Here is a 27,045-nt window from a genome sequence, read left to right on the forward strand (position 1 = left end):
CTGTTTGAGATTTTGCGCATCGACCACAAAACAGACGACAGCAAAGCACACGCACACAACCAAACGAGGCACTTAGATGTGCGTCTGTTTATGTGTGTGTCTGTTTGTGTTTCAATGACAATTCCACAGACTCATGTGCTATGCCAGTTTCATTTCCCTGGACAATTTACTCAATTAGACTAGAACTTGAAGGCTTTGTGGCATTTGGGAGAATCGCTTTATTATTGCACTCCGAGTAGAAGAAGTAGGGGCATATGAAGTGGGTATGGCAATCGAAATGGGAATTGGCATCTCGATACGCATAAGAAGGGTACTAGCTTGTTACAACAGACGCGAGCTGGGCATATATATACATATATATATATATATATATATAGAGAGAGAGAGAGAGAGAGAGTGCCGCCTAATGCCAACACACATGAGTTGCCTGATAAAACCTGCCCCGATGATGTCTACTGAGAAAGTTGAGCACCAAACTAACGCCAATAAACAGGCTTAATTAGCGACAGAGCTGAAAGTCAACAGACTGGCGCATTAAGCCAAAATCCAAACACACACATACAGGCGCACACAGACAGCTACGCATACAAATAGAATTAATGCCAGTAGAGCCATTGGCAGCAAGTTTTCTACGGGGTCTCGTTAGGCTTAGCAGCAACCGGCAGCTCCATTTACTCTCCTGCTTAATTATGTGCAAGCAGCAATGATATTTATATTATCAGCCAGGCAGTCAGGCAGCCAATTTGAAGCAACAAAGCCGAAACAAAGATGCCCCCAAGGTAAGACGAATAGAAGGCATGGCACGGCCATAATCCAAGGATGCGCTAGATTCGATTTTGAGATAGAATTTAAATTCAGACCATGCTCAGGTGCAAAATGTCGGGCGGATAAATGCAAAATCATGGAAACATCTGAGTTGTCAGCAGACAAAGGATGTGAGATGCTCGAAATCAGTGAACCCTGGAGAAGGCCTAGACTGACTAGTGCTCAACTAAAGTGTCACAGTGCATTCACTTCTATCAACCATTTAAGTCGAACTGTGTGCACACCAACAACAACAACAACAACGGCAACAAAAACCTGTTGCCAGCTGACATAGTCAATGACAGACAATTTTTCAGGCTAACCGTTTTTGGAGGGTGCTCGAACATTGCATCACATACAAAGAAAAACAAAATTGTACTCGGCAAGTCCCCATTGTTAATTCTGACCTAAACAATTAAAAAGGCAAATGGCGTGCACAGGTAAGCACACTCACTCACACATGCACACACACACACACACACATGGTAGACAACAAGAGTGTATATAGAAAGCGACACGAAACAACAAAAAGCAAGTAAAACAACATCCAAATGGTGCACACTCATCGCAGTCACATTTCTCAATTTTTATGACAGCTCGTTGGCAGCGAGTGTGAGTGCGTGTGAGTGTGTGTATGAGTGTGTGCGAATGTATCTGTGAGTGGGTGCTTGTGTATCTACAAAGTGTTTTGAACAATATTATAACAAAAAAAAATGAGGCATGCTTGACTAAAACATACTCCGCAGTGTTCATTTGAGAAAAAGGGCGAATGAAAGTTGAATAAAGGTCAGATGTTATTTAAAAGTAAGCCATGTTAATATTCGTATGGCTGTAAACAGGTTTGATCCTTGAACGGAACCTTAAATCGAAATAGTTGGATAAGGAACAGCTGAAGCTAAACCTAAACCTTATCCTATTTTATAAAATCCTAAAGCTTCTACGGCAAGTTAAGGTACTCTAAATATGAGAACATTTACAAATTCATTAAATAAATTATGTTATTTGTTATAAACTTAATAGTTCTATTGAAAATTGATAGAAATTCAAGGAGCCTAACTTTAAATCTATATCTGGGCGCACAGACGCTGAGCCATCGTAATTTACATAAGTTATACATTTTTATTCCAAATACCTGCCTAGGATCTTAGCAATCATACTTTAAAGGCCTTAATGATTCATCATCAAAAACAATTTAGCTGAAATATTAGTCAACATATCAACTGATATCTTTTTCAACACCTGCCCCGCCGAATTGCTGTAAAGGGAATTGGCATACATAATAAAGATTTGATCATTAAGAGACTTCCAGCATATGCGTATAAAAGCCTTAGCTAGGCTAATTTTGCAATTCAATTGCTTTTAATAACAGCTACAATAAAGGCTTCATTTTTGGCCCAAGGGCAACATATTTGAACTATTAAATGGAGATAGGGTATCAATGTGCACCAGAACCTGGCACAGTCAGTTGGTCTAGACAAATTGAGCCCTTGTGCATACCCCACACACACACACACACAGACACTTGCTATATAACTGCGCACTTATATGTACAAAATACATGTATACATGCCCACCAACCCACCCACTCACACACACACACACACAGAAATGGAAAACTGCTTAGGCCCAAACAAATGCCTATGGGTCCAATGTGTTTACACAGCTGTTGGCTTGAGGTTTATCACTTTAATGGCTGCCATATTTGCCGAGCTCCCATTTCAACATTTCCACATTTCTACAACCAGCTGGAAACCCGATTCACCTGTCGTCGGCCTCGACTCGCGGCGCTACCAAATTGGCAACGTGAGTTGGCAAGCGTTGGCGAAAAAGTAATTTGCGAGCAAATTATGATAAATTGAAATTGTCTTCTTGCTGGCCTTGCACGTCAACTACGCTGAGTCTAAACACTAGGGTGCACAGCGAAGGATTCTGAGGAGCTGCTGAGCTTATGATAGGCAGAACTAGGGAGTATTATTTTCATTTGCAGCATGTAACGCTTCATTTGGAGTAATTTATTTATGCATTTTAAATAAATATGCTTGCCGACTGGCTGCAAATTAAAATTGATGCATTTTGGTTGCACAAATTTATGTGTTAGCCGCAACAATAACAATAACAACAACAAGAAGATGTTTAAAGCAATTGCCAATTCGAAGCAACCGATTGAATAAAATGCAAATCGAATTTTCATCCAAGGGCAATGGCAAGTGAAAAACCTCTTAACACAACGTGTTTACCATAAATAACTTAAGTGAATCCAAACTGCAAAGTAGAGACGGGAAGAGAGAGAGTGAGAGAGAGAGAGAAAGTGTTGGAGAAAGAGAGAACTAGCAGTAACTGAGCTGCATTCAGTGGCAAAGACATAGAGCTCAATTAAAATGGCATTAAATTCCATTTGAATTGCTTTTTCAAGCTGTTAGCCAGCACTCGTCGTCTGTTGGCCACCTGCCCCCCCCCCCCTCCCTCCGCCTGACCCCCAGGCCCACATGCTCAGCCAGCATTGACATTGCTTCTGCAGCAGATACAGCAGAGCAGCTGTCTATGCATTTGGGATTTGAGCCTGAGACAGCTGCTCAAACGCTTCGCCAGCTTTAGTCTCAGTCTTAGCCCCCATCCTCAGCCTCTGTGGCATCTCACCAGTTTCTCTAGCTGCATTCCCTGCTGTGGTCTTTTCCATGTCGCTGCATAGCTTTCAGCGCCTGCTACTTTTTCTTGACAGTGGGCCCCGAGCGAAAGGAATTTAAACTATTTGCAGCAAAGCCATTTTCCTTCTTGTTGATTTAATGACATCTGCAGCTTTAAGCCACCAGCAATTCAACTATATTCAATTTGAATGGTTTTTAATTTAATTTATTTGCTAAATAACTATTATGGCCATTTGTTTCAATCCGGGCGGCATTAGCAACAGCAAACAAATGAATATGCTTTAAGGGAATTCAAATTAACAGCTTGTCGTACAAGCTTGAACATTGACTTGTTATTTATTTAGTGAAAAATGTTTAAGTGCAATTTAAGAAGTATTCTCAGTAAATATATATGTAAAATAGGATCTTATGTGGTCTTCGCGGGATATTTAGTAGCTATGCAATACTGTTTATAGTAAAAGCCATCGAGCTGGTCGTTCCTGAAACATTCCTGAACTTTGTCTTGGGCCTAGTTAATCAGGCGAATTTGCCGCGCGAGGAAACAACTCAAAAATCGAACTTAATTGAAGCGAATCCTTTCGACTTATTTTACTTTAGGAAAGGTTATCACAATGCTATATATATATTTCAAGGATTAGCCGAGTCGACCTAGCTTTTCACGTTTTTCCAATGTCTGCTTCCATGCTCAGTTTTGGCGCTTTCCTCACGAATTCTTGATATATCTGTCTTTTTGTAGCATCCATCTTAAATGTCAGCCAGATCGAATCACTATATCATATAGCTGCGATAGCAATGTTAGATCGAAAACCAAGTCATTTTTCTATTTAAAGATATCTTGACCAAACCTGGCATTAACTCCCATGCTCCCGACATATCCACAAAGTATTATCAAAATTGAACTACTATATCACATATAGCTCTATAGGAAGAATTGGTTTTTGTTATGGAAAACATGTTTGCTTTGCAAGATATCCCAATCAAAATCAGCAAACGCAAATACAGGCATACTCTAGAGGCGAATGAAATAAAAACAAGATATTTCATTAGTAGCTACCGTAGCATCCATCTCACGCACAGCGGTCTAATATGGAAATTGGGTATCAAAATATGATATACACGCGACGGTCTAATACCCTTTTAATAGAGCATTTCAGTTGCAGTCAGCACATGTCTCGCAACAGGGTGACCCAGTGAACTCTATACAACATTTATTTAATATTTATTTTCAAACTGAAATTTTCTTTGCACAATCCAAACCTTCAACTCCTACCGTATTCAATGGCAGGTGTTGCTCTGGGCAGGCGTTATTGCTGCATCGCATGCCAATACCCTGCAAATTTGATTTGGTATTTGTTTACTTACGGGTCAACCGAATGCTAGCCAAATTTGTTGCGAAACAAAATGAAAAATACATGGTCGACTGAGCCATACTCGCATGCATATATCGAACGCCATAAAGTATGCAACAGAAGCGAGCGAGCCGAGCTGCAGTCGAGAAACCGTGGCACCTGTTAAATATTCAAAATCATATGCATGAACAATAAAGCTGCGGCCCCGACTAGAAGGGAGTTGTGGTTGAAACTTCGTTGGTTGCCGATGAGGCAGTTTGACACAAACACCTCGTCACAACAGCAACAACAACGACATTATTCATGCACTCACATACGCAGCAATTTGTTCATTTGCATATTTGATTTGTGTTTGTTTGTGTGTTCAATTTATGTGGCATTGAGAACTTTAGCCTATTTGACATGACCATAAATACATATTCATGCCAAATATATACAAGCATATGCGTAGTTGTATATGTGTCGCGCACACACACACACACGCAAACACAAACAGACTCGTAAATATGCCAAAACGGACATGTAATTAAATTTATGTACTATATGCAGGGGCTATATACTAGTGTGTGTGCTATAGAAAATTGTTGTTGCCACTAACATACTTTAATCTAATGCCCGAAAACAATTTTCGCATTTATAGGTAATGCCGAATAAAAGCAAAAAGATTTGCAGTCAAAAAACGAACGACAGCTTACAAAACTGTCAGAAAAACCCAATTAAGCTTGTTGTAGCAGAGTTTGCCTCGACTAGCAAATACCGTGTAGCTAATGCAACATACATAGAGGCATAGCAAAGGGATCTAAAAGTTCCGAAAATTTTAGTTGCTACCACTTGCTACTAAATTCCAAGAACTTTCTGCATTCGTCCCAGCACTTAAGCCTGGCAACTCAATTTTCGCAGAATCAAAGTAAGGAAGACTGAAAAGGTGTAATTTTCAGGAACTATCTCAAATATCCTTTAATAATTAAAAGGGGATATAATATACTTCCCAGAAATATGCAAAACACACTTCAACTTAATCTGAGAAAACTGCTAGGCATTAATATTGTGTCTATAACTTTTCTTTTTCATGTACAACTTGTTTAAGAAATTAACATTATATACAAAGATCACTTGTTGAATTATTTTTATGAATAAACCAATTTTTAATTAAAAAAAAAGTATTTTAAAATAAAATACAAACTATAATTCGTTTATTTATATTATCTTAATCCGAAAAGAATATGTTCTTGAATATATTCTATTACGATACGAAAGATTTATTCGAATATTCACCTGAGAGGAAGATAGCCTAGTTTGGCAACAAACTAAGCTGCGTCTGGGAAACAAGAATCAAATATGAAAGAAATTATGACTCTTACTTTAAAGATCCTAAGTCTACCCCAGAATATACAGTGCAATTAAGCTCGTTACGAACATTTGCACTGCCTGCACAAAGCCTTCTTAACCATTTGAACAGGGTATCATTGCGTGATTCGTATGAAATCTGGTAATCCAACAGGCAAAATACTTATATGTATTTATGTTTGTTGTTTTGTAAATTTAATTTGTTGTCAAAATTTCAATACACACTGTCAATAACTAAATTGGGATTTATAAAGATTTGCACGCACGCATATTGCATGACAATTTTCGCTGAGAATGGAATAATTCCATCGTATTAAGAGCCGTCCGTTTGTGATAAAAAAAAATCAATCAGTTTTGTCTAGTTTTAAATTTTTATTTAAAATAATTGCATATTTGAATAGCCAAAAGATGCAGAGAAAATCAGATAAATTCCGCCCACGAACCGAAATTTCAAGTCGAAAACTAAATTTCGATGAGACAAAGAAGTTTGGCAAGACTCAATTTGTGAGGGAAGGTAAAGATTCCTGAAACATACGATGCTTTTCGCTAGCTTCAAAGCTGTCAACTCGCTAATGTCAAGGTTCAAGACCCGACTCAAGTCAAGGGTCAACGCTGGACAAACTTCTAGAATGGGTTTCTGAAGCATCTTCGCTCTGAAGGCAGAGTCTCCTTCTGATTCCCTGCTTCAGACATTCATCAGATCGTTTCGAAAGTGAATCATCAGGGCATCTGCAAGTCGGGTCGAATCAACAACTATTCTTCATTTCAACATAAGCTAAAAAACATTAAGTTTGCTTTTTGGCAAAAATCTTGAAAGCTTGAGAACAGAATTCTGTATTAAAATAGTTGCCGAAATAGACAGCCTAATTAAAAGTCAAATATTTTAACAATTTACCCAACTAAACTAAATCAGAGATGCAGCTGACACTAGCCAAAGACTAAATTGAAAGAGATTTTCGGTTGCGCAAACAATGGAAATACATTTAAGCAGCCACAATGGTTGAATGATTGGCCAAATTAACTATTCTGCGAATGACATTTGGCATAATCTGAGTATAAACAATCAAAATGTCCAAAATGCCAAGCCACAAATTGCTAATGGGATGATAATTTCGCATAGAATGTTGGACTATTATCTGCCAGCATCTATGTAAATAAGCAATTTGCTTGGATGTCGATGCGGTTAAACCAACTGCAAATGTTAAGAGTCGCAGTACACGGATTCCCGGCGGTCCAGTGCAGGCGGGCTGCCTTACCTTGATTATATTGATGCATTTCTAGATCATTAAGTCAGCCGCCTAAGCGCCATTAGCAGCCAGGTCAATATGTGTGTGTGCTGCGGTGCGTCTGTGTGTGTGCGTGCCAGCTTGCCACAAGCTAAAGACATTTGTCCCCAAGCAGCGCAGCGTGTGGGCGTATAGGTGTAGGTGTGCGTGTGTGTGTGCGTATATTTGAGCATCACTTCCGGTTGAGTGCACCAACACATAGACAAACAAACGGAGCCAGTGGTGACGAAGTAAACTCATTTGCCCGCCTAATGGCAAATCAATGCGCCGTCCAGTGTCCCACTGTGTCCCATTGTGTCCAAGCTGTGCTCCACCAACAGGCATCATCAGCATCAGTTTTAGTTCCAGCTGGAGATGATCACGTGTCACGCCCTGCCTCAAAAGCACGAAAATTAAAGACGTCCCTCACATATTGGCCCATATCTGAATATCGCACCTAATCTTGTGTCCATCTTTTATCCAAAATCCAATAAAATGTATCCACCAGAAATTCAAGATTCTGTCTGTCCAAAACATAATTTATAAAATAAAGTGTAGTCTATTTTTTGACTTTCTGTCAAGTGCACGTTTCGTGCTTGTGCCATGCCGCGCCTCGAAAATGATTCCCGCGGCAATCTCTGGTTCGAGCGCTCCCAGAAATGTGTTGATGACACTTGAATGAGTTTTGGCCTTTTGTCAGTGTAGTTCTTTCGCCGGCGCCTAACGCTAAATGGCGCGTATTATTTATACATAAGAAATCAACTGACCATAAGCTTTTATATAGTATTAGCTAATCGGCAGCAGCGCGGCGGTTTATGAACTCCCAGCGAGTGCGTCACGAATCTGGCTTGGATCTAAGGATAGGGCATTTGGGCGGCTACTTAACTCAACACTAATTGTAACCCTTGGCACAGCGTCACATTAAATTCCAATTACATGACAAAGTTGTTGCGTTAATGGCCAAGTTAATGCATTTGCAGCGGTTGGGCGGGGGTGGTGGAGGAGAAGGTGTATGCTTTAATGTCTTATGGGCGTGGCCAAATGACACATTATGCACACCTTTTATATGTACATGTGAATATATATATATATATACTTTGTATATGTATTTATCGTATAAAGTGCGAATTTGTACATGAATTTGTGATTACACCCAGCCGAGACGGTGTCTGTGTGCGTGAGTGTGTGTGTGTGTGAGTGAATGAGCAACTTAAGCATTTGAGTCAAGTGAGCTTTAAGCGACGTCGCTGCTTGTTAATGTTTATAAATAATATACAGTAGGCATTTGCTGGTTACACTTAGTAGCTAAACTTAAGACTAGCTTACAACTAGCAGCCACATTTGGATTGGTGTGTCAATTGGATGCGGCCCGTTCTCTAGGTTTCTGTGTCCAGGCATTTGGCCTTGTCAGGGCGGGCCGCTGTGCTCGGATATTCTATCAGTTTTCTTAACGGGTTGGTGGTCTTTCATTTGGATTTGATTGCTTAGCCGTTGCGAATTCGAGTAAACTAAAGTAAAACCTGTTTAATTAACATCACAATGGTTTCAGTTTTTTGCCGGCTGGCTGAGCGGGCTTCAGTAGCAGCACCAGCGCGATCTTTCCACCTGGCCCAGCGCAATGTGCTCGATGGCCCACGAGGGCGTCTCCAGGCGACCCTCGCCCGTCGGCTTAACATCCTCGCCATCGACTGGTATGCCTATGTGCACATAGGGCAGCCGAAATGCGGAGCTATCCAGGTTGCGTGCCGCCAAAGCCGAGGCTGTATAGCTGAAGGCAGTGTTGCTGTTGGTGTAGAACAGAGAGTCCGATGACTCGAAGGAGCGCAACGAATGGCTCTTGCCCTCATCGGCCAGCCGCACCAGGCCCAGTGCCGTCGAGAGAAATACCTGCTCGAGTCCTTGGTCCGTTTCGGTGGATGTCTCAAAATAGGTGGCGCCAATGGAGATGGCAAACAAATGGGCCTCATCGCGGGAAACGGCACGCTGTGACTGCATATCCGTTTTATTGCCGACCAGCGTCAGTATCATCGGATCCTGGACATTGCGATGCAGCTCCTGTATCCATGACTTGATTTCGGTGAATGTTTTATATTGTGTCAGATCAAAAACCAAAATGGCAGCATTCGCATTGCGATAATACATGGGTGCAACGGCCCTGAAACGCTCCTGGCCGGCGGTATCCCAGATCTGCAAGTAGTGACATAGTAGACATAGTTGAGGATTGATGAGCACTCAATCAATTCGACTGCTGTCCAGCAGCAGAGCTCAATTGGACCATACACTCAGCATTCAGCACTCCACATTCCACACACAACACGACGGGAACTTTAATTGGGCCATTCTGCGTTTATTCTGCAATTTCGGTCTTTATGCTTTTGCTTTCCCACAATAATAACAATCATATTGTGCTGCTCATCTTTATGGTGCACAATTCAAATCTCCATAAAAAGTTTTTTGGGGCAACGACATGTCCAGAGCGCAGCAAGACAAAGGGCTAAGAATCTGTGCATGGAGCGCCAGCGAAAACTATTTGCCATAATGTGCTCCCGTATTGTGGTCCGCATATATACAAACATATACATATATATATATGCACATGGTATATAAAAACGAAATCGAAATCGCGCCAGAGAATATACGAGCTGCCATTGTCAAGGGGCGGCGGGCAACCCCAGCTTATGGGGGAAGCGACTTTAGCTTATCAATAAGCTATAAAAAATAAAAAACGGAAAGCTCACGCGTCCATCCAAAAAGTAAAGGCAAATAAACACAAAAGTGCAGTGGACGCAGAAATTGCAAAAAATAATAAAATAAAACAAGTAAAAGTGCTCTACTTGGGTGTACCCGACTAGGAATTGCCCTGATCCCAAACATTCGAACATTCACAAAGAAACGAATGTGCTTCTTCTTCTTTATTCAGCCCCTTACTTGCAGAAATATGTTCTTAAAGAACTTTGGAGTTTATCGTACGGTTCCAATCAAATTTTCAGGTATTAATAAAAGCATCCAAAGCTGTGCATATACTGAAGCCTAAGGCTATAGCTTTCAAATAAAGAAGACTGGGGTAGGTTTCCATAAAGTCTCATAGTCCAGATCTTTGTTTCTAGGTCTTCTAAATCTTCGTATTCTTATCAAAAAACCCAATCTAAAAACCTTTATATCTAAATATATAAATCTGCGATTTCTTGAAACTGGTGTGATATTTTTGACTTTAAACATATTTAATTTAAGTCTGCCCAAGTATTGCTACGTTCCCAATTTCAAGTCTACAACATTTATAATCTCTGAGCTAATACAGACACGACATAATGACTCGCCTATCCATGCTGACTTAGAATACATACTATACATATATATAAATATATATATATACAATAATTTCTTTAAATCCTTTTTACTACCCATTTTCAATGGGTATGGGGTATGGGAAAAATTTAAAAAAAGAGAGCAAATAAAATTTCCAAGTTATAACGAAATGAAATCTAAACCAACTCCCACTGGCAGCAGAAGCTCAGATTAGCCGCAGTTCATGGTTTACTAGGGAACAGGGCGTGGCTGACAAATGGAACGGCAGTTGTTGTACTCACTTGTAATTTGATTTTAACATCATCCAGAATGATGTTGCAGGTAAAGAAAGAGACGGCTATCGTCGGCTCCTCGGTGCGATGCAGCGCGTTCTTAATGTACTTGATGACTAAACGAGATTTTCCGACGCCTGAAAATAGAAACGATTTTCAAATTGCATTAGCATACTACAGAAAAAAAGAGCTTCAAACAAATGGTTTATATATCACAGGTGAATGAAAACACAGAGAATGCGATTACTGAACGACTTGCTAATGGTAATAAGGCGAAAAGACTAAGAGTAAAATAAACAGGACAAATATAGTTCAGTTTACTTAATTATCAATTATACCATTTAATTTTCGGATATATAAATGTAGCTCTCGTCATACACAAATGTACGCACAATACGTAAAGTGGGTCTAAGATTCTTTGTACAAAAAGTAAATAAAAATGAATGACCGCATTAACTGTAAGCTTTTCAGTCGGAGCCATCCCGACTGCGCGATACTCTGCAGTTGGGGGCGTGATTTATCGCAGTGCAACCGTTAAAGCTATACGAACTGTCGTGGCAAATAGTCTTAACTCTTTATGTGGACTCTCTGAAATTAATAGTGTGGAAGAACAAATGCTAGAAAATCTTGCGTTCCTATGGAGAAGCTCAGTGCTCAAAACTAATCGCCCATACACTCTTTTTCTCTGTGAAATCAGTGTAAAGTTTTAATCTGTTACAACAGATAAACATATGTATGTACATACATACATATGTGTACCTCGTTACAGTTAGAGAGAAGGAAATAAATAGGCGAAATACTTACATACAAATATGATATATAAACAAAGTAGGCCCAATAAACAAAAGGTGTCGCCGAAAAGCGATTAATTATAAACACGCGATAAGAAAATGGACACTAAGCTATATAAATACATATGTACGTACATATATATACATACATACATATGTACATGTGTAGTCTGAAATTTATTTGCGAGCATACGAAGCTTTGTGTTCTTTTCTTTATATTTTGTATTTTATGTGACACTCTGACTGTGAAAATCCCCATAAGACGACTCGATATCGTCGCTGACTCATCTTATAGAAAATAAAAAGAACAGATTAAGCAAACAGAACGCGTATTATTTAAAACTGAGCATGGACAATGTCGTCGTACGATATGAGCACATACTATTACAATTACACAACATGCTCGTGCACATACAATATGTGTGCGTGTGTGTGTTACGCACATGTGGTTCAAATTCATAGGCTTTCGCTGACCTTGCAAAACAACCTAACTGTAATTACGAATGGGCGCAAGGCAATCACGAAAGAACTTAAAATTCTTACTCGAAGATTAAATACCCTTGACTTTGAAGCGCTGATATACAAACAATTTAAATATATATAGACAAACATGGCTAAAGCGACTCGGTTGTTGATACAGATCAAGAGTATATAAACTTTACGAGGCGACTCTTTCCGTGCGTTACAGACTTTTTGGCAAAATTATACAGAGTATCAGAAATGCACAGGTATAGAGAATGTCAAAAAGGCGCATTTGCCATGGAACTCAACGTGCGCTACGCAAATGGAAAGATTGGCAAATTGAAAGAGCCGTGGATGTGACCTGGCACAATATTTCGAAAATTGGTAAACGAACCCGCGACGACTCCCCCGCAAGGTTCTTATCGAATCGAGCGCGAAACTGAGCTCGGCTTTAGCACAGCTCGGCGGCTGTGTTGTTATCTCGGTGCGATTGCTGAAATTGTTGCAAATTACGAGCTATTCGGGTGAGCTACTTCTACAACTGCCTTGAGGATAAGGTTCAAAGTCATTAAGATTCGATTCTACTGGTTTAAATTGCATTTGCTGCTTACCTCGCGAGCCTAGCACAACAACTTTGCCCTCTATTCCGCGCATCTTATTGGCAATGGGGCAATCAGTTGAACGGCATGTCAGAATGTGTGTGTGAAATAAATGCAGCTTCTGTGTGGCGTTGAATTCTTGATGTTGGTTGTTGATTTTGTTTATATTGTCGCTGCTCTTGTGTATTTAATGACACAGTGCATATTTGCAGGTGGTCCGCGACAAACGTTTTAACAAAGAGTGCCTCTGTTGTCCGCTGACGCTGATAGATTGTAGAGGCTGGCGAATCGAGACACTCCCAAAGCGTTTACTTACTTACGGAATGTTATTTACCACTGCGCTTGTTACTTGTTGCAAATATTAATAAGATAATTGTGTTTTTTTTTGTTTTCCTTCATTTAATCGATTCATTCGATACATCGATGTCTAAACAGCTGTGAATGTTATTTCCCATCCTTAATAGTTGTAGACATTTATAGATTCTACCGTTAACAGCTGTTAAACCAGGGATGCATACGAACACAATAACATTGCGCCAAATTAACAAAATATATTGCATATAGAATCCATGCGCCCAACATGATTTAAACGCATAAGACACTGCACTATGATACATTTCAGATTTGCTTTTTCTCGCGAAGACACTGCACTATGATACATTTCAGATTTGCTTTTTCCCGCGATTTTGTAGATGCGCCAAACATTCGGCTGCTGCCATAGCGGGGAGCATTCACTTATTACTTGCTGACACTTATAACTCGTTACTGCGGTTTGCGTTTGAGAAATAACAGGTGCGCAAATTGAGAAAGCATTACCACAAAATGCCTAACTTAACTGAACTGTTTAATTTGATTCTTATTAGTGCAAATATTTTCTTATTTAATCTGAACTACGCGTTAAACTTGCCAAACTATTTCCATCACTATGTCCGAATACTGCTAACAAATATATCGCGTATATAGTTATCGATATATCGGTATAACATCAACACTGAAATAGCCGCCGCCAAATTCTTGCTGGCAGATGTTCACGCACGCAATATATGGATTGCAAAAATACTACTTTTTATCAACGTAAATTATTAATTCAGTGCTTAAATATGAAGTCAATTTAAGCGCAACATTAGCCAGTGCCACAGACAACTTACAGATTGCAGTAGTTGAGTAAGTTACTGCAGCAACTGCGCCAAATGTGCGCGCGTTTTTTTGCTTGGTGCCGTCGCATCGTCTTGTAAAAAAAAGTGCCACATTTCAAAAGGTAAATGCAATACTTGATCCCGATCGGTAGGCTTAAGATAAAGCTTATATAACTTGTGCATCCTATCACGCCAGCATGATATTGCATTTTCCCCATAAGCCACGCCCAGGGGCGTGTGACCTAAGCGTGCCTGTACCAAAAATATCCAATGCATTAAATCTTATGTTATTAACATGTGTTAAATTTACGAACTGAATGTAATTCATGGTATTTTAGTTGAACTATTGAAGAATGGCAGCAATTAACTCCAACACGGTGCATAAGATCAACAACAGCTACGATTCGGAGCCATCCACGGGCAGCGGGGTGAGGCGGGATGACGCAAATAAAAGTGAAAGAAATTTATTCATAAACATTTGTTTATTTCCGCAGTCTTCGCTCAGTGAAAACAATGAGGGCCAAATATCTGACGAGGAGAACATGAATCTACCATATCTGCTAAAGCCAAAAACACTGAGCACCGACAATGCCACCAAATCGAGTGCCCTGGGCGGCAGCCAGGAGTCGCAATTTCGTGGCTTTGGCGACAGCCCGTATGGCCAAGTCAATAAACAGCTTTACGGCTCGCAGCTGCAGAATCTGAAACTGCCGGAACCGGAACCGCCAGCCAAGCACCGATCGCCGGGCATGGTCGTCTTTCCCAGGTTCTATGAAAGCGTCTTGGAGGAAAACAGCTGCAATGCTGTCGATATGCCGCCGGCCACAATTGCTGCACCCATAACGAAACCAAACACAGACAGCTTGTCCTTTGATGGCAAAATCAAAAGTCTGACTGAGGCGCCCAGCAGCTCTCGGCTGCCCACTGTGCGGGAAAGCGCTGCCAACTGCGCTCCGCAGGAGCAGCAGCAGCAGCTGTCAGAATCGTTTATATTCAAAAAAATGAACAACGAACGCTCGCCTGATCTGTTTGCCGACAGTGATGAGGAGGAGAACGGCGACAACCAAACCGATAAGGGACTAGGCACAACGCTTGAGGACTTGCCCGAGGTGCTGGAGGAAAGCCAATGCGTTAGCGAGGCGCCAGCTCCGAGTCACAACTCCAGCGCACGTTACTCTCTGACAGCGCCCACGGAATCCAGTTTTGTGGACGAGCACACGCTGGACACACAGCTAACGTGCAGCGATACCCGCACGCATTTTATTGAGAATTGTCGGCGGGAGCGTGAGCTCTATCGTCGCATAAGGCGCTGTTTGCAGGGTGTGCGCCCGCCGCCCACAGTGACCACGCCCGACATCGATGTCATCAGTACGGTTGTGAACATGAAGGAGAATGTGCTCAACTTCCTAATCTCGCCGTCCAGCATTGAGGACAGTGGCATCTGTGCCACGCCCTCGCTTTTCAAGCCCACGCACAGCCTGGCCGAAGCGCAGGGCATGAGCTGGCGCGAGGTGCTCGGCGTGCGCCAGCATGGACTGAGGTAAGAGCCAGACAAACGATTCCACTTGCTGTTCACAAATAAAAGCGACTCCCTTCCAGCTACAACTTAAACAAGGCGGCCGAACAAAATGAATACCTCAGTCTGTCCGTGGTGGAGCGTTATGTGGGCGCAGAGACGGCCACATCCTATGTGCGCTCGCCGTCGAGTGCCAAGAAGCGCAACATGCGCATGAAGTGAGTAGAACTGTGAATATCCGTAGTAAAGCACAATTCGTTAACGACATATTCTCTACAGAATGCTCACGAAGTCGCCAGGAAATCGGCTCAGTCACTTGGCCAAACGTCGTGCCATATTTTCATCGGCAAATCTCGCGACAAACTCCAATAAGCTGAACAGTTCCATAGGCCCGCAAATACTACTGGATAAAAAGTAAGTAATTGCTGATTGTTGCTTCGTTAACAACTACAGTGGTCACTCGATTTATTTAACAGGAAGGAGCGCAACAAGCGGAAAGCAACACCAAAACGCAAAACGCCAGGAAGCAAAAAGAAATGTAAGTTTCTCAAAGTAATCTACTTAATTATAAATACAAATATTTATAAGTAATATATTTTAATACCAACTCAATTTCACCCCAAAATAACAATTTACCTTACATTCCATTTATTTTGGGCTTAAGTATTTGGAAGCGGGGAACTTTAATTGAAGACATTAAATTTGGCAAGCAAACTACTTAGTTAACTTTATAATTGGTAAAAGGAAATGATTTTTGATATAAACTCAGATTTGACAGCGATTGATTAAAAGCAAAAAGATAATTGAAAAAAATTAATAAGAACCTTCCGGTATTGTTGAATCTGTTGCCATTTGCATTATTTATGTACTAATCAAATTTGCATTCTTAAAGCTCGGAAAACACCGTCCTCCTCGGCTCGCAAGCGCCTTTTTCGCACTGATCTCATCAAGCCGGGTCCATCGCGCGAGACCTCGAAACGCGCGCTATTCCAAAGCCCGGCCAAGTCGCTGCAACAGCAGCAGCAGAAACTTATGCCGCCCAAGCCGCTCTTCAAGCCGGAGATTGCCAATCGTGTGGAGAAATCAAAGCGTGCGCTCTTCTCGCCCGACAATGGCAGCCAGTCGAGCGCTGCGTGTGCCACCACCAGCGTTAGCAGCCAGCTGGAGACGCTGCTCAAGCGCAAACGTAACGCTCACGATGACGAAGATGCCGCTGAGCTAGCCAGCCAGAGCAGCAAACTGTTCCGTGCCGGCGGCGCAGGCGGCAGCGGTCTAACGCCGCGCGCCCTCAAAATAAAGAGTCAGAGCTTTTGCATTGGAGCTGGTTCCTCCACAGCAGGTCAATACAAGGCGGCCGCCAGCGTGCAGCAGCAGCCCAGCTTCGCCGGCGGCGCCAGTCGACTGAGCCTTGGTCTGAGCGGCAGCAGCAGCAATTTGTTCGCAGGCAGTACAACGCCAGCCGGCAGCAAATTGTTGCGCGCCCATTCGGAAATGAGTGCCACGCCGCAGAGCGCCATGACGGATAACCAGCGGAAGGTGAGGCATCAACATATTAAAAAGCTTAGCTGTTGCAGCTGCCTAAACTGAACATTTTTACCCCCAGAAACTGCTGTGGGCCGTGTCGCAGGCGCTGCAGGACAGGAAAATATCGGTCAAGCACGAGAATTTCCGGCAGCACGCGGCGGACCTGGCGCGCATTGTCAAGCGCATCTTTCAGGAGTTCCATCAGGGGCACACGACAAGCAACAGCGAGACATTGCTACGGTTGGTATTGCGTTTGGTTATCCTTTAATATTGTTTGCTCACGACTCCCATATCTCGGCAGCCTGGCCAAGAAGTATGCCTTCAGCGTGATAGCCGGCAAGCAGCCGGATGACATCTACCTGCATGCGCGCATTCAAGAGAGTGAAGCGAAACGACAGTCCAACACGCGCCTTTCGGGCTACATTGGAGCCGAGGAATTTGCGCAACGCAAGCTTCTCTTATCGCAAAGCTCCACGCAGTCGCTGTCGCAGATGTCGTTGGCGCGCAGCACGGCTGACGGTTCCATGCAGAACTTATTCGGCAGCGAGAACTCTGTTGACTCATTCGGCTTCAGTCAAACAAGCCAGAGCAACGGCGCCTCCAACTCGGCTACGCAGTCCAGTTTCATGGAACGCATCTCGGAGGATCTGTTCTCTAAGCAGCAGCAGCAGTTGCCCATACAGCCCAATCCGTCGTTGCAGAACAGTTCATCCAAAAGCAATTTGGGTGGCCTGGCGTTGCGCGAGAACGTGCACTGCGAGCAGCGACGCTCGGCTCAAAAGAACTTCACCGGCAAGGATCAGCGCAATATCAGTCCCTACTTCGGTGGCGGCAACAGCAACGGTTCTGGACGCAAGTTCCAAGCGAACGCAGCCTCCAGTGGCGGCGACACGGGCGCCAAGGCGAAGCGTCAGATTACCTTCGATAGCTAAAAATTTTAATCAAAACTATTTATTTTTACAAAGTGTGTTGTTCTATATTGCTTGGGTTGTTTTCTAGCCAAATTTATTTAAAAACCGCGGTACTTCAAATACAGAGACAGACGACTACGCACGTAGACGCATATCCAAATGAAATGCAATATTTTTCGCTGCAGTAAATGAGCTTAAATGAGAAAAGGTGTGTGCATCAAATCGATAATTGTAACTAAACGATAGCTACGTATAAATATGTATAAGAATCAACTTTTATTCGGCTAACGCCTGGTTACGAATAAATGAATTATGAATTGTAAACAATGTAAACTCGGAATAGTATAAAATAAAAAAAGGATCAACTTAATAGTAGCCGCTGCGATTGATATAGCGCCGGATTAGCGTGAATGAGACAATGTGAAAGACCAATGCGATCACCAAGAGGCTAGCACAATCCAGCCAAAAGGTGTAGTCGGCGGTGCGAAAGGACGCCTGCTGCAGTACCTCCAGGCCGGTCTGAACGCACGGATGCTCATCGTTGACGGGACAAGCTGTCAGCAGAGAAACGTAAGAAAGGTTTTAAACAAAAGGCAAGCAACAAAATATATTATATTTAAAAGTATCTAAATAATTAAAATGTCTTAAATTCCACAGTTGATGACGAGCCTCGAGAGGAGTTGAAAAAAACATAATCCGGCCCAGCAAATCTTATAGAAGTCACAAATAATTCACCAAAACCCAACTATAATTAATTAACTATTTTAAAATGTGATCGCACACACTCACCAATGTTGTCGATGTCAATCCAAAAGTTGTACATCAGCGCCTCGTTGGAGTAGAAGAAGAGCGAGAGATATTTGAGCAGTGGCACGGAGTCCACATTCATGTAGGTGCCGCCAAATATGAGAAAGATCAGATCAAAGGGCGCCGCACACTCCGATGCCATTTTGTCCGTCTCAAAAAGGCTGGAGAGGAATACACCATAGCCGACGGCGGCAATGGCAGAGAGACTCATGAGAAAGCCCATCGTTATATAGAGCAGAAAGCCGCGCGTGTAATAAATCGAGGCGTAGATCACCGACAGAAACATGTAGCCCTTGAAAAAGGCAACCGGCACAAAGGACAGCACCAGCGCCACATAATAGGCGGACAGGCTGTAGGTGCCCTCGCCCACTTCGCGTCTAATGATTGGCAGTGCGGCGGGAAAGATGTACGTTACGCCGTAGCTAAACGTGAAGATCATCTCGTTGCTGAGCATAAATATGGAGCCGCCCACATCCTGCACAGTGCGCTGCGTCAGGCCGCCCACGCCGGAGTACATCAGAGAGAGCGTTACGGCGGTGGTCATGAAGAAACCAAATCCAATGAGGCCGCTCCGAATATTTCGCAGATCCTCAGTCATGAAGCGTATGATCAGCAGATACACCTGGTATATCCAGCGTATCTTCTTGAAGTTCTGGACATGCTTCATGTAATCTCCGCCGTAACTGCGAGCCAGCAACCAGCTGCCGCTATACAGTCCGTCCGTCTCGTACTCGTATTTGGCACGCAGCAGCTCGCCCGCATTTCCAGAGCCTTGGCTATCGGCGAGTGTCTTCAGATAGAAGTCGGCGGGATTGCAGTTCGTCGGCTGCATAAAGCCCATGCTGGAGGGCAAAAGAGGCAGTACGTGCATGTTATTCTCGACTGATCGACTAGGTGATACCCTACATACAGGTGCACAAAAACTTTTATTTAAATATAGTAATTATTAATTGTTGTGTATATATTACTGATCTATATATATGGTCGCTATAACCATGTCCGTCTGCTTCTAATCAAACTAGTCTCTTAGTTTTAAAGCTATTGGCATGAAGTTTTGCATAGTTCTGTCTTTTTGTTTTATGTCGGAACCGGGAGGTTGGGTCCTACTATATAGATTGTCATGGGAGTAAACGGGGGAATATTAACTTCTTGTGTGATTAACCTTTTTCTACGCTTGTAGAGGGTATTATACTTTTGCCCTAAAAGGTGTAACGCATAGAAGGAGACATCTCCGACCCCATAAAGTTTATATATTCTAGATCAACATCAACAGCCGAGCTAATAGCCATGTCCATCCGTCCGTCTGTCAGTTTCTATGCGAATTACACTCTCACTTTTAAAGCTATTGTCTTGAAACTTTGCATAGGCTCGTCTTTCTGTGGCAAGCAGCTCATATGTCGGAACAGGCCGGATCGGACCACTATATCATATAGCTACCATAGGAAAAATCGGTAGTAAAATAGGTTCTTCTATGGAAAACTTTTTTGTTTATCAAGATATCTTGACTAAGCCCAGCATTTACTATTAAAACTATGCTGCTTATATGTTTTCTAAGTCTTATCAAGATCGCACTTCTATATTATATAGCTCTATGTGAAGAATCGGTCGAAAAATGTATATATGCATATGCCAAAATATTCGGTTTTCCAAGATATTTTTATCAAACTCAGCATATAAGACTTTTCATATTCCCACATATCTGCAAAGCCGTAAGCCATATGTATGCAAGGGTATTTAATTCCCAGCATGCCGAAGATAGGAGTTCTTTCTTTCGTTTTTTCATATCTATGTCTATGTAAACGCACGCGCTAAGCATGCTTTCCTTGAGAAAAAACCTTTATTAAAAAGCTTTTGTTAACCTTTCACAATATGTAGATAAAACGCGTGATAAATATCGTCATGCTTTTCCTATTGTCTAGAGATAAAGTTGTCCAAATAAACACTGCTTAAGGCAGCCGCTGACATTTTCTACTCTACAACGTATGTAAAAGTACAGCCGACCCGAGATCATGTTTATCCATCATCTCTCAGACTGGAAATGTCAACTTGGACCCTTTGGCCACGCACAGATGCCAGCAGGCTGTTAAGATATGGAGGATCGGCTAGATAGGGTCAGTTGTGCGGATCGAACCATAAGTGGACGCTGACTGGGGGTCACACATGCCGCTGGACTCCTAGCTACCTAAAAGGATTTCGGCAAAAGTTGTCGCGATGAGGAAGAGGTAGAAACAATGCACCTCTCTCTTACACCTGTCCAGCTCTATGCAAAACTAGATTTCGTTTGCTTGGAACCTTCTTTCTTATGGATCTAACACATCTCTATATATTGATTCCTGTTTCGCTGAGAAACGGAAGGTGGACCTCTTATCCAATAGAGTCGAGGACCTAACCCAACCTACCTCTGTACCTCATGGAACTCCACGATAGACACTTACTCTGTGAAGAACTTGGCCGCCTGTTCGGTGCGTCCCTGGTAGACAATGCGGCCACCATCCATGAGAATGATGTGCGTGAAGAGCTCAAAGATGTCGGATGTGGGCTGATGAATGGAACAGATGGCCGCCTTCTTGTGCGTGCCGTTGGGACTGTTGTTGAGCACGCCCAGTGCGGGCAGCTCCTTCATGGCCTGCAGCAGGCTCTCGTGCGAGTTGTCCACAATTTCCATTTCAATGGAATTGCTGCCGGTGCTGCCATTGTCGCTGGGCGTCGCGAACGAGTCCTCGCCGTAGACCTGGGTCAGCGAGTGCTTGGCTATGCGCCGCCTGGTGCACAGATGGCGCAGTGTCTTGATGACTGTATAGGCACTGAAGCTGTCCAGGCCGGTGGTTGGCTCGTCGCAGAAGAGAAAGATGGGATCTGTGATCAGCTCCTCGGCCAGGCTGAGACGCTTGCGCTCGCCGCCAGACAGCTGCTGGATGCGTGTGTGTGCCGCATCCCGCAGCCCCACCGCCAGCAGCAGATCCGAGACACGCTGCCGCTTCTCCGACTTGGTCGTCCGGCGATGCATCTTGAAGTGGGACTAAGTTGGAAGACACACACCCGGCCGCTGCTGTTCAAAATGGTTAGCTAAGGAATTTGGATTGGACCTACCATGAAGTACAGATGCTCGTAGGCGGTAAATGTTTTCACATTGATCTCAAACTGCGGCAGAAAACTGGAGATGCGTGTCATCTGATCCCGCTCCATGGCCATGCCGTTTAAAACCACATCTCCGGTTAGGTTACCGCGCAGCCGTTGCGAAATCGCTGCCAGCAATGTGGTTTTGCCGGCGCCCGAACCACCCAGTATGGCGATGAGGTCGCCCGTTTTCAGGTGACCGCTGACTGCAGATTAACCACACCCACAATTATTTCAATTGGACCCGGAGCGGGCACAGTGTGTGTGTGTGTGAACGACTCTTACCGTCATGGAGAATGCGCAGCTCCCGCTTCTTGCGGCACTCGTTCCAAAAGCTGTAATTGCTTTGCTCCTGCGCGGGCACATAATAGTTGAGCTGCTTCCACTCGAGGCACAGGCTGCCCTGTGCGTCGCCCTCGTCCATTGGCATTGCGCAGAGTTCAATGTACTCCCGAAATTTTGAGGCACAAATCTGAATTTTCGTACAGGTTGCCGCAGCTTATCCACGCTTATCACTCAGCCACTTTGTCTCTTATCTTATCGGCAGCTCTATTGGTATTTGCATATTTCATTCCATTCACTAACTTTCTACACGGCCCCACACAGGTGACTGCCGCAGCCGGGGGAAACCATAAATCTGTGCCGCCGCCCGTGATAGGAAGAGACTCGATTGGGAAGACCGAGAGACAACCGTTCGCGGCGAAGACCACACGTCAACTGTGCCACGGCGTCGGCGGCGATGCCATTTTCTAACCCCAGCAGCCCCCAACGTGGGTAACATTAAACTTTTGACCGCGTTTCGCTTTAACCAACTAATTGTCGCTTATCAGTTCACAATTGTGCTCGACGGGCCCGACCTGAGGGAAGACCGCTCTCCATATATATATACTCTATATATTGTCTGGCTGAACGTAGACAACGCCATCCCATTTATTTTAAATCGAAATCATGTCATTTTCCAAAGGCCATCTAACCGACAAAGCACACTGGAGGTGCACTCAGAGCAGGCGATGATGTCAGGTAGTTGGAGATGGGATATGGAATTTAAGATTTCTGATCGGACAGAATCCAGGAACTTGATCAATGAGTGGCAGCAGCTTATCCTTTATTTTGAGCCTTGTTTCCTTATTATTTGGTTACCTATTTATTTCCATTGTCATTTGACTCAAGGATTTTTGATTGGATAGGATCCAGGAACATGATCAAAAAGTGGCAACAGCTAATACTTTATTATGAGCCTTGTTTCCTTCATATCTGGTTTTCGATTTGTTTTAGTGAGCATTTGAATCTAGGTTTTCTGATTGGATCGGATTCAGGAACCTAGAGTACAATCCTTCTGTCACATTAATTTGTTCTCTATTTGATTGAATTGGATCTTGGATCTTGGTGAATGAGTTGCTTTAGACTGTTCATTGCTTCCTCCTTGACATTGTACTAACCGATCTCAACTGGGAATTCCAATTTATTTTCTTTACTTTTATAAGAACCGAACCTCAAACAAAGCTTATGCCCCAAAAAGCAGCCGAACCCAAAACCAATTGTATTTAAAATTTTTTACAAAAGTTTGGGTTAAAAATTCAATAATAATAAAATAATTAAATTAAATATTTGGTAGATGCTTATTTGGTGTAGAGATCAAATTTAGGCCTCCATTTTTATATGAAAATATCTCGGCTTTCAATATTTCCCGTACAGCAGGAAATTTTAAAATAAAATTCTAAATTATTCAATCTACCAAAGTTTTAATCTAAAGCTGAGTAAAAGGTTGCCTAAAACCGGGCTCACGAACCAAACCCAAAGGTACCTGCCTGTTGGTTCGAACCAGCGACTTTTCTTGCTTATAGTCTTGCTATTAATTCTGATCTTTCTTTCCTATATATTTTAATGGGCCTTAGAGATGATCTAGGAACTTGATCAAAGAGTGGCAATAGCCAAGACTTTGATTTCCTCATATATTGACCTTGTTGCAGAAATCTTTACTATTAATTATTTGAATTATATGGAATAGACGGCAGCTATTTAATCTACAATTTTTGCTGAGCTCTTGACCCGGACTAACCCGAAAGTCAAATCCAGCTATATCGCAGTTCTTATATCCTAGCTTTCACAAATAATAGCCCAAGTTTAGAAGATCACAGATCAAATCTTCAAACATTTTACAAAAGTATATAAACTTTATTTGTGAATCGCTGCAGTATTCAGTAGTAAATGCTCAACACCTTGTGGAATGGAATGTACTCCAATTCGGCGGCATGGGCGCGTCTGTAGTCCCACAGATGTTGATCGATGAGTATGGAGTTGACATTGCGCACATCTACAGCTGGATGTTTCTGCTTCAAGATCTCCAGTACAGCGTCCTTGACCTGTTCGATTATGTAAATGGAGGCGCCGCGTATCTCCACCTCCATGGCGTCGCCGTTCTGCAAGATGGTGTCCTTCTGCAGCACCTCCAGCAGCTCGGGTGTGTACTCCAAGCTGCCAAAGTGCACCAGGACCTGTGGGATGCGATAGTCGGCAAACATGGTTATCTTCCCGATGTCCTCAAAGTAGCCAAGTCCTTCGCCCCGATAGCAGGACCACAAATCGCCGATGAGTATCTGTGCGCGCTTGAAAATGGATACACGTTTGCCGGCAAACTCCGCCTGATCCCGGAAACAGGGAAACTCGTCCACAATCAGCTGCAGCAGAGCTATTGCCGAGCGGTTGGCCGCCTTGACCACATTCTCAAAGCTTCCCTGCCATTTACTTAGCAGGCGCTCCCCCACCTGATGCAGGCACTCCAGCCGCTGCTCCAGCAGCGGGATCTTTGTCACCGCATCGTCGGGTCGGAATATGTTGGTCAATGTCGACAGCTCGATTTTCGAGTAGAATTCTGGGTTCGTTATGTCCAAGCCATCCGCCATAGCCCGATTGATGGCGGCGCAGAGTGCAAAGTAGCCCGTATAACCGTTTACCTTATACTTGGTATAGTTCTCTAAACAGATTGTCGATTACTTATCTACTATATAATATACGTATTCCACTTACGTGGCGTCCAGAAGCAAAAGTTGAGAGTGTCCACAATAAAAATCCAGTTAGCTGCGTGTCCATCACTCGGCTTGGGATGCAGCTCATGTTGCGAAAAGTTGGCTACGTCGATGCGTTTCGCTGGAGTATGTTAGAAATTGTAGCTGCACGGGAGCACATGGCCTTACATATGTATTAATTGTTGACTTACATATTAAGCCGCCAACAATCTCCTCGACCAGCCGGTCAACGCCGGCGGGCACAACTGTTAAATATTTCGCATGGCGCACAATGTGTTCACCAGATTCTCGGGGAGTTAGCGCGGCGCACATCTTGGATAGCGTTCTTCTGACCAGAACTGTTGGCATCGATATTTTAAGTTCTTGTGCGTGTAATCGAGATGATCTTTGTTTTCTTTTTTTTGGCAACGCGATACTATCGAAAATCGGCGAAAAAAGTGGACGAACTAGGCAAAAATACTTAGGGGAAATTTTAATGACCCTGTTTCTAACAAAAAACATATTAAATTCCCTAGACCGTGACGACAGGTAGCAAAGTTCATTTTTTTGCTTCGTTTAGACTTTAACAACTCAAAAGTTGTCGTTATAAGACTTGGTAACGCCCAAATACTTATAAACGAGACTTTGCTCTAATTTTGATGTCAATTTGCTCACGTAACCTATATATTTCAAATAAACCGCGTTGTCTCATTTTGACATGTTAAACAGGGAAAATGTTAAGAGGTACCCTGTTGAATTTTCAAAAATGCCACTGTAAAACTCAATATGTACTGTTAATTTACACATAGTATATAAAACGATATGCTGCCGTTAAATGCGATAGTTGGACAGTGTGACCCGAAATAAAATACATAGTTGGCGCGAAACGCTCACTTTTTGAAATTAACATTAATTTAAAATGTACATTTAAAATGTGAAGCATGGCTACTTAGGAAAGTCGCATAGCCAACTAACTCATTCCATTCATCAGCAGGTTAATTGTCATCCGAAAACCGTAGTAAGCTTCATATCCCTGCTTTATGACACGCGTAATTCGAGTCAAAATATGCAATTAAACAAAAACTTCTTGACTGTAAAAATATTTGCATAACTTGAGCAAACAAATGTCAGGGCGTCACGTCCCACGAAGACAATGGGCTAAGTTGTTGTTGAACTTGTCATTATAAGCACACAACACACACACACAAACGCACGCACAACTAACGAACAAGGGTTGTGCTGGTACTTTCTGCTAAAGTGTAGATTAATAGCTCGGCTGGGGGTTGGGTTTGCTTGTGGGGCTGGGACTGAAGTCTCGGTGTCGCTCTGACAGAAATCAGCGCTCGTAAAATGTACGTAAAATTCATTAAGCGCAACACAAGACGCCAACGCATAACAGGTTGCAGCAGCAGCAGCAGCCAAAAAGGGGCGTGCCCCGCGCACACACAATCATTTAGACAAAGCCTTGCATAGCTGATAAGGCGCGTCTCTCCTTGTGGCACCGCGCACCGCGAGTCTGTCAAGTGGAGCCAGCCCGTCAAGCGCCACTGAGAGCAACTAATTTTTTTTTTCTTTTTTGTCATATCAAAGGATATGGGAGCTTTTGTGGCGTTATTGTTGCACCAAGCCAGATCTTCGTCATCATCATAATCATCATAATCATTATTATGCCTGAGCTCCTTCAGCTGTTGCGCAGCGAGCCGCAACCGCTCCTTAAGTGGCCCCGGCATATACATATATACACCCCCTCCCCCCCTCCCCACGTAACAGTGTCTGACAGATTAGCGTTTTGGCATTGGGGCTTGGGGCCAACCCACCCAAATTGTTTAAAGCATTCAAATTGCCAGCCCGGCCAAATCCTAGACCAGAACAAAATGCCCGCACTGAGAGCCGACCATGTTGATAGAGTCAGCCACGCATTACAACATGTTGTGGTCACCAAATGTGCTGTGTGTGCGTGCCGGGGGGCGGGCGGGCGGTGGGGCGTTACCATGTGGCATGTAATGAGTTTTACGCGGTACAGCCGCAGGTTACGCCCGGCACACACACACATATGTACATACTTGCCATGACAATTTTGGTCGGCGCTCAATTTATGGAGCCGATAAGCTGGCCAGGGTTTTTGTGCGCTAATGCCGGTAATTAACGTCTTTTGTCAACTGATTTCAGCGGCTCCATTGTTTGGGTTT

At 43.1% G+C, this 27,045-nt stretch overlaps 4 protein-coding genes across 6 annotated transcripts; 1 reads left to right on the forward strand and 3 right to left on the reverse strand.

Moving 5' to 3' along the window:
* Positions 1–8,489: 8,489 nt before the first annotated feature.
* On the reverse strand, positions 8,490–13,264 carry RabX1. Its single transcript, XM_064687509.1, has 3 exons — positions 12,853–13,264; positions 10,998–11,125; positions 8,490–9,597 (listed from the first exon to the last, which is right to left on the reverse strand). Exons 1-3 carry the CDS (start codon positions 12,893–12,895, stop codon positions 8,986–8,988), a joined length of 783 nt encoding a protein of 260 aa, XP_064543579.1. The 5' UTR covers positions 12,896–13,264; the 3' UTR covers positions 8,490–8,985.
* Positions 13,265–13,848: 584 nt separating this feature from the next.
* On the forward strand, positions 13,849–18,297 carry mi (minus). Of its 3 annotated transcripts, none has more exons than XM_064687505.1 (9): positions 13,849–14,004; positions 14,315–14,404; positions 14,471–15,516; positions 15,576–15,710; positions 15,772–15,906; positions 15,969–16,030; positions 16,385–17,028; positions 17,096–17,256; positions 17,318–18,297. In XM_064687505.1, exons 2-9 carry the CDS (start codon positions 14,330–14,332, stop codon positions 17,946–17,948), a joined length of 2,889 nt encoding a protein of 962 aa, XP_064543575.1. In that variant the 5' UTR covers positions 13,849–14,004; positions 14,315–14,329; the 3' UTR covers positions 17,949–18,297. The 3 variants fall into 3 exon arrangements, with proteins under 3 accessions (XP_064543575.1, XP_064543576.1, XP_064543574.1); XM_064687504.1 differs by having other exon boundaries at positions 13,853–14,098; XM_064687506.1 differs by lacking the exons at positions 16,385–17,028; positions 17,096–17,256; positions 17,318–18,297 and adding an exon at positions 16,157–16,203 and having other exon boundaries at positions 13,849–14,098.
* bw (brown) lies at positions 18,005–22,344 on the reverse strand. Its single transcript, XM_064687508.1, has 5 exons — positions 22,137–22,344; positions 21,825–22,057; positions 21,170–21,753; positions 18,717–19,576; positions 18,005–18,481 (listed from the first exon to the last, which is right to left on the reverse strand). The coding sequence occupies exons 1-5, from the start codon at positions 22,279–22,281 to the stop codon at positions 18,294–18,296; spliced, it is 2,010 nt and encodes a 669-aa protein (XP_064543578.1). The 5' UTR covers positions 22,282–22,344; the 3' UTR covers positions 18,005–18,293.
* A 1,661-nt stretch (positions 22,345–24,005) lies between these two features.
* On the reverse strand, positions 24,006–25,245 carry LOC135432051 (queuosine 5'-phosphate N-glycosylase/hydrolase). The gene is made up of 3 exons (XM_064687510.1): positions 25,069–25,245; positions 24,879–24,998; positions 24,006–24,825 (listed from the first exon to the last, which is right to left on the reverse strand). Exons 1-3 carry the CDS (start codon positions 25,223–25,225, stop codon positions 24,050–24,052), a joined length of 1,053 nt encoding a protein of 350 aa, XP_064543580.1. The 5' UTR covers positions 25,226–25,245; the 3' UTR covers positions 24,006–24,049.
* Between the last annotated feature and the right edge of the window lie 1,800 nt (positions 25,246–27,045).

The sequence above is a fragment of the Drosophila montana genome, unplaced genomic scaffold, assembly GCF_035044405.1.
Source record: "Drosophila montana isolate Dmon_TW-CO22-7 unplaced genomic scaffold, ASM3504440v1 contig_3200_1, whole genome shotgun sequence".
Classification (NCBI taxonomy): Eukaryota; Metazoa; Arthropoda; class Insecta; order Diptera; family Drosophilidae; genus Drosophila; species Drosophila montana.

What these genes read in the sequence shown, in the direction of transcription:
- bw (XM_064687508.1), bottom strand. Translation starts at nt 22,281, where the DNA reads ATGCCAATGGACGAGGGCGACGCACAGGGCAGCCTGTGCCTCGAGTGG. An exon ending in GCGGCCAAGTTCTTCACAGA is followed by an intron (nt 19,577 to 21,169) that starts GTAAGTGTCTAT and finishes TTTGCCCTCCAG; the next exon opens with CATGGGCTTTATGCAGCCGA. An exon ending in GATTGACATCGACAACATTG is followed by an intron (nt 18,482 to 18,716) that starts GTGAGTGTGTGC and finishes CTCTGCTGACAG; the next exon opens with CTTGTCCCGTCAACGATGAG.
- mi (XM_064687505.1), top strand. Translation starts at nt 14,330, where the DNA reads ATGGCAGCAATTAACTCCAACACGGTGCATAAGATCAACAACAGCTAC. An exon ending in GCCAGGAAGCAAAAAGAAAT is followed by an intron (nt 16,031 to 16,384) that starts GTAAGTTTCTCA and finishes GCATTCTTAAAG; the next exon opens with CTCGGAAAACACCGTCCTCC. An exon ending in AACAGCGAGACATTGCTACG is followed by an intron (nt 17,257 to 17,317) that starts GTTGGTATTGCG and finishes ATATCTCGGCAG; the next exon opens with CCTGGCCAAGAAGTATGCCT.
- LOC135432051 (XM_064687510.1), bottom strand. Translation starts at nt 25,225, where the DNA reads ATGCCAACAGTTCTGGTCAGAAGAACGCTATCCAAGATGTGCGCCGCG. An exon ending in GATTGTTGGCGGCTTAATAT is followed by an intron (nt 24,999 to 25,068) that starts GTAAGTCAACAA and finishes AACATACTCCAG; the next exon opens with CGAAACGCATCGACGTAGCC. An exon ending in CTTTTGCTTCTGGACGCCAC is followed by an intron (nt 24,826 to 24,878) that starts GTAAGTGGAATA and finishes CAATCTGTTTAG; the next exon opens with AGAACTATACCAAGTATAAG.
- RabX1 (XM_064687509.1), bottom strand. Translation starts at nt 12,895, where the DNA reads ATGCGCGGAATAGAGGGCAAAGTTGTTGTGCTAGGCTCGCGAG. An exon ending in TGTTGTGCTAGGCTCGCGAG is followed by an intron (nt 11,126 to 12,852) that starts GTAAGCAGCAAA and finishes TTCTATTTTCAG; the next exon opens with GCGTCGGAAAATCTCGTTTA. An exon ending in ATGTTAAAATCAAATTACAA is followed by an intron (nt 9,598 to 10,997) that starts GTGAGTACAACA and finishes CACTACTTGCAG; the next exon opens with ATCTGGGATACCGCCGGCCA.